We start from the raw sequence: 5,210 nt of genomic DNA, 5'->3' as shown, positions 1-5,210 counted from the left end.
TTGATGCCGCTGAGCTGCTGCGCGAGCTGGAGGCCCACGCCCACCGCGAGGCGCCGCCGGAGCGCCGGCTCGCGCGCGAGCGCCGCCCAGCCGCCGCCGCCGCCGCCCGCGACGGCCCGCTCCTCGGCCTCGACGGCGTCGCGGAGCGGGCCGAACTCCGCGTCGCCGCGCGCGGCGCCCCGGAGCTCCCGGAGCGCGGCGCGCGCCTCGCCGCCGCGGCGCCGCCGGAGCAGGAACCGCGGCGACTCGGGCAGGAGCCTGCGGCCGCGCGCGTCGCGCGGGGCGCCGCCCCCCGGCGCGCGGCGGCGGCGCCGGGCGCGCGCCCGACGAGCCCCGCGTACGCGAGCGACGGGACGAGCACCTGCGTGGGAAGCGGCCGCCGGTTCGGGACGTCCCGACCGAAGCGCTCGAGCTCGGCCCCGTCCGAGTCGCTTCGGCTGATGTTTGGACGAATCGATGGCTCTCGTCGAGTTCTCGAAGCAGCGCCGAAGCGCTCGTGCCGAACCTTTCGCATGCGCGCACGTTGACGTCGGGTCGACTGTGTGATGTCCGCGCGGACGAGCGCCGCGCCGAGCGTCAGGCGGAAGGGCGCCTGCGCGGGACGCGGGTGATTCGACGTCGCTTCAACGTGGGCGTGCCGCGCGCGCGCGTTCCGGAAACAGCGCCCGCGCTTCGAGACCGTCCGAGGGATGATCCCTCGACCAAAAATCAGCCGAAACGAGCGAGCACCGGCCGAGAGAGGAGCCTCTGAATTCGGGAACGTCGCGCCCTCGTCCTGCCCGGAAGGGCGCGACGCGCGGCGGCAGCAGGCCCGCGCCGTCCGCGAGCGCGGCCGCGAGCGTCGCGATCATCGCCGTGAGCGCGCCGGAGCTGATCATGAGCTGGGGCCTGCGCCGGCGCCGCGGGTCGGCGCCGCGCGCGGCGGCGGCGGCGGCGCCGGCGCCGCGCAGCGTGCTCAGCGCGCCGCGGCTCTCCGGCGACGCGCACTCGGCGACGTAGACGGGCACGACCTGCGGCGCCGCGGTCCGGGGGGGCGGCGGGGGCGCGCGCGCGCCCCGGGCGCTGGAGCTCCACGGCGCCGCACGCGCCGACGCCGACGCCCCCGAGGAACCGCGCGGCGAGGAGCACGCCGAGGCCGGGCGTCCAGCAGAGGAGGAGGCCCGCGGCGACGAAGAGCAGGCTCGAGAGCGCCATGGTCCGCCGCCGGCCCGCGGCGTCGGCGAGCCGCGCGGCCGCGGCGGTCCCGACGACGGAGCCCAGCGTCGTCGCCGTCGCGACGGCGCCGACGGCCCGCGGCGAGAGGCCGAAGCGCGGCACGAGGAAGAGGAGCGACCCGCCGAGCACGCCCGTCGTGTAGCCCTGGATGTAGGACCCGCAGGCCGCGGACCCGGCGATGCGCAGGTCCGCGGCGCTCAGGCTCCAGATCCCCGCCGGCGACGCCGCCTCGCCGCCGCCCGACCGCAGGCGCAGCAGCGACAACCCCCGCGCCGGCGGCACCGGGCCCAGGCACGCGGCGCGGCGCGCGCTTGCGATCGTCAGGAGCAGAAGCAGGCCCATAGCTCCGAACTGCCTCCAAGGGTAGGACCCCGCACCAAAAATCGGCCGATTTACGATCGTCGAATTTGGCGGCACCGCCTGGTGCGATGGATAGCCGGCGTCGACCCGATAATTAAACAGTTTCGGTTTGTGTAAATCGATCTGGATTTCGCAAAGTTACGGCTCCGCAAAGTCTCTATTTTTTTCCTATGGCGCAATGGACGACGCATTTACGCGTAAGGCGTTTGTTCTAATTGGCGGCCCTGTTCCACGCCGGTTTTTTGCTGTGCGTTGCTATGGGCGCCGCCCCACGTCGTTGGAGCCCGAGAACATACTTGGAACAGGCCGGGAAGACGACGCTCTGGCCGACGCCGTTTTCGGGCGCCGGGGCAAAATCCGAAGCGCCGGAAGCGGATCTTTTGTCCGGTGCGGGGTCCTATCCAAGGGGTAATAAATAGTATTACGCCGGCGAGCGAGGAGCGGCGAGCCGCAAAGAGCAGTGGCGGACGATGATCATCGATAAGGAGGCAGGCAATCGTCGCGTTTCCGGCCCGGAGAAGGCCCCGCACGATTTGCGCTGTTGTCTGTGGCCTATGGGCCGTCTCTGACCAGCTCCTTGGCCCCGGAGAAGACGCGCGCGCGCCCCTACGGCGTGGGCCCAAAACGCCGTCATCCGGCGGTCCAGCCATGCGGCGGCGAATCGACGAGTTCTCCGGCGCTCTTGCAACCGGACGTTCGCCATGATGGTACGAGTCGATGGTGCGACACATCTTTGGTCGCGTGTCGAAATTTCGACGACTCGCGAATGTCCGCCGTGCGCCGAAACGCTTCGACCGAAAACGCGAGCCGCGGTGCGCCTGTGGGCGCTGATGGTGGGCTGGCTGTCGTCGAAGGCGTAGACCGAATGTTACGAGCGGGCCAAGGCGTCGGAGTCGCCCCGGGTTGCGAAATCGGCGTGCGAGAGGTTGATCTGGTCCCAAATGGCCTCAAATAGCCCGAAAACGAATGAATTCGGCACCAAACGCAGCGTTTCGCGTCGACCGATCACCGTGGCTGTGTTCCGCCGGGCGGTTCGACATCATAGAGCTCCTGCACGGCGATCTACACCGTCTCCGACGCCCACAAGGTGCCCGACGGTCGCCGAAAGCGTCTCGGCCGAGAATTGGCGAATGGTCTCCGCCGCCCTTTACGGCCGCGTCCGGGCCTCGGTCGAGGTTCGTGCGACCTGTCCGTCCATCGACGGTCCCGGCCGCCGCCGCGAGCGGCTGGACCGCGGCAGAAAGCGCCTTGGAGCGCCGCCAGGGGCTCAAAATAGCTCATTTTCACCTAAATTGACTCTTGACACTGCGAGAACTACCACGGCGGCGCATCGAAAATGCCGCGGCGGGTCCTGCAACTACACGACGCGCGACGCCGCGTCGTCGTGGGACGTTTAGGCTACCAATTTAGGCCTGAACCAGAGCCGTCTGCTGCGGGCCACTTGCGAACTCGCCCGGCAGGTCGCTGAAACACGCGCCCCCGAGCGCGCCGCAGGTGCCACGCGGTCATGGGTCGATAGGAACGTATCATAAAGCGCAATTGGGGAGACCGCACACCGATTCCCGCTCGTGGCGCCGCGGCCGAGAAAAGCGCGTCCGCGGGCCGAAGTAGTACGAGCGACGCTTCGGGCCAGGAGGTCTTCAGTGAAACGAGATCTTTCGCCCAGGCCCGATGCGACACATAGATGGCGCGTCCGTACGGGCCCCAGCCGCCACGAAACTGTTCCCAGCCCGCGGTCCAGCCGTCGAGCGTCGTATCGGCGCCGAGGCGGTCTGGACCCGATCGCGCGCGCCCAGAGCACGTGACGCCGCGACTTAGAGGATGGATCGCCGCCCACTAAGACACTGATGAGCTTAAAAGCAAATTGGGGAGACCGCGCAGCGATTGGCAGGCGCGGCGCCCGTCTCCGGCCTCCGCGAAACAGTAGAACCCGGCAACGTCCAACAACTTCGTCTGCGGATGGTTGTAGATCAATTCCTTCGGGAAACCGATAGATCCATAGGTCGTCCCGGTCTAGGCGGGGCCTCGGCGCGGGGCGTAGCCGCGGTGGCGCGCGGCGCGCGTCGCAGGACGTCGATTTTTTGCTGCTCGAGGCGCTCTCGCCTCGGCCCCAGGATCACGCCCGATCGGCTCGCTTGTCGCCGCTCGCCGGGGTAAGTATGGGGTGGCAGCTCAACGAGATTATGCCCCGCGAGGTCCTCGTACTGCAACCCATCGTTTTGGGGCAATGTTGACGACTTTTGGCCGGGGATGTTTCGACGCCGCCGTCGTCGACGCGGCCCCAGGCGGACCGCAGCGGTATTCGCTCCCCCGCGAAGGCGCCCGCGACAAGACTTACGCGTCCGGGCGGTTCGGGTCCGGTGGAAGGAGACCGAGGCGCGCTGGAGGGCGCCGTGTCCGGTTTGGCGCCACGCGAGGAAGTGAGTTTTGGGGCAGCTCTTGTACGTGTTCGCGATGATGATGGTCGTGGACCGTCTGCTGGCGCGGCAGAGCCCTTCGTTGGTACCTATGGATGGGCTCGAGCATCTCAGGACAAGAAAATTTCTCGACCTCGAACGACTGCACGCTGCCCGAGAAACTGCGTCGCGACACCGTCGGCGCCGGGGCTGTGCAGGCTCTGGGATCGTAAAATTGGTGGGTCATGAGGCCCTGGAGCCCTTCGGGGGTACCCATAGGGCGCCTCCAACCTCTAAGGACAAGAAAATATCGCACACTCGGCTCACACCGCCGCCCTCTCGTCCCGCCGCCGAACAACCGTCGCGCTCGCGAGCCAACGCGATGATCTCAGCAGCCCAAACTCGCTGCCCCGCCCCGTCGAAGGGTTCCGCAGCCGCGCCGCGCCGCGTGACCCGCCATCGTTGCACTCAGCCCGCGCGCTGCGGCGTGGAAGAAGAAAGAAAACGCTGGTGGCGGCCCCGGGCAGTCGGAGGACCTCGCGTTTTGCCTGCCACCCCATCTAGATTTATATCCCCTTGATTTTTTTATCAACGAAGTTCAACTTCTATTCAACATGCCTTTGGAGGCCGGCACTTAGCCCTCCTTCGCCTCCCCGACGCCGCCGTCCGGGCCGTCGGGCCCCGCGGCGGCGGACGCGGTCGTCGCGGCGACGGCGGAGACGGGCGCGGCGGCGCCGCGCTTGTGCTTGACGTCGTCGAAGGCGAGCTGGCGCGCCTCCTCCTCGGTGAGGGACGCGTCGACGCTCATGTAGGCCTTCCAGTAGGGCAGCGGCGCCGGCCGGTGCGTGTCGATGTACTCCTGCGTCGCCGCGAGCGTGTGGTGCGCCTCGGTGCTCGGCGGCCGCGCGCGCGCGGCGTCGTACGTCGCGCGCGACTCCGCGAGCTTGGCCCTCAGGCCCTCGAGCTGGCGGCTCAGGTCCGCCTGGGCCGCGAGCATCTGCGGCAGCGCCGCGTCGGGCGCGTTGAGCGCCGTCGTGCCCGCGGCGCGCTCCGCGTGGAGCTCCGCGAGGTGCTGGTCCGCGAGCGAGAAGAGCTGCGCGCGGAGCCGCTCGGCCTCCGGGTCGGCCGCGGCCGCGCGGTGGCCGCCGGGCGGCGCCGGGCCGGGCGTCTCGGGCCGCCGCTGCGGCGGCGGCGGCGCGTACGCGCCGGGCGGCGGCGGCGCGCCGTAGGGCGGCGCGA

At 69.8% G+C, this 5,210-nt stretch overlaps 2 protein-coding genes across 2 annotated transcripts in view; both read right to left on the bottom strand.

Moving 5' to 3' along the window:
• The window catches only part of SOC12 (hypothetical protein), a gene marked incomplete at both ends in the record, with an annotated part of 3,120 nt that extends 1,563 nt beyond the window's left edge, over positions 1-1,557 (bottom strand). Inside the window, 4 exons of the mRNA XM_009042890.1 lie at positions 45-258; positions 540-592; positions 762-1,010; positions 1,075-1,557. Of these exons, the coding sequence (XP_009041138.1) occupies positions 45-258; positions 540-592; positions 762-1,010; positions 1,075-1,557 (999 nt within the window). The remainder of the gene's footprint in view (positions 1-44; positions 259-539; positions 593-761; positions 1,011-1,074) is intronic.
• Positions 1,558-4,605: 3,048 nt separating this feature from the next.
• The window catches only part of AURANDRAFT_67448 (hypothetical protein), a gene marked incomplete at both ends in the record, with an annotated part of 2,387 nt that continues 1,782 nt past the window's right edge, over positions 4,606-5,210 (bottom strand). Inside the window, one exon of the mRNA XM_009042889.1 lies at positions 4,606-5,151. Coding sequence (XP_009041137.1) covers positions 4,606-5,151 — 546 coding nt within the window. The remainder of the gene's footprint in view (positions 5,152-5,210) is intronic.

The sequence above is a fragment of the Aureococcus anophagefferens genome, assembly GCF_000186865.1.
Source record: "Aureococcus anophagefferens unplaced genomic scaffold AURANscaffold_39, whole genome shotgun sequence".
Taxonomy (NCBI): Eukaryota; class Pelagophyceae; order Pelagomonadales; family Pelagomonadaceae; genus Aureococcus; species Aureococcus anophagefferens.
This window is presented reverse-complemented; position numbering and strand designations above follow the sequence as displayed.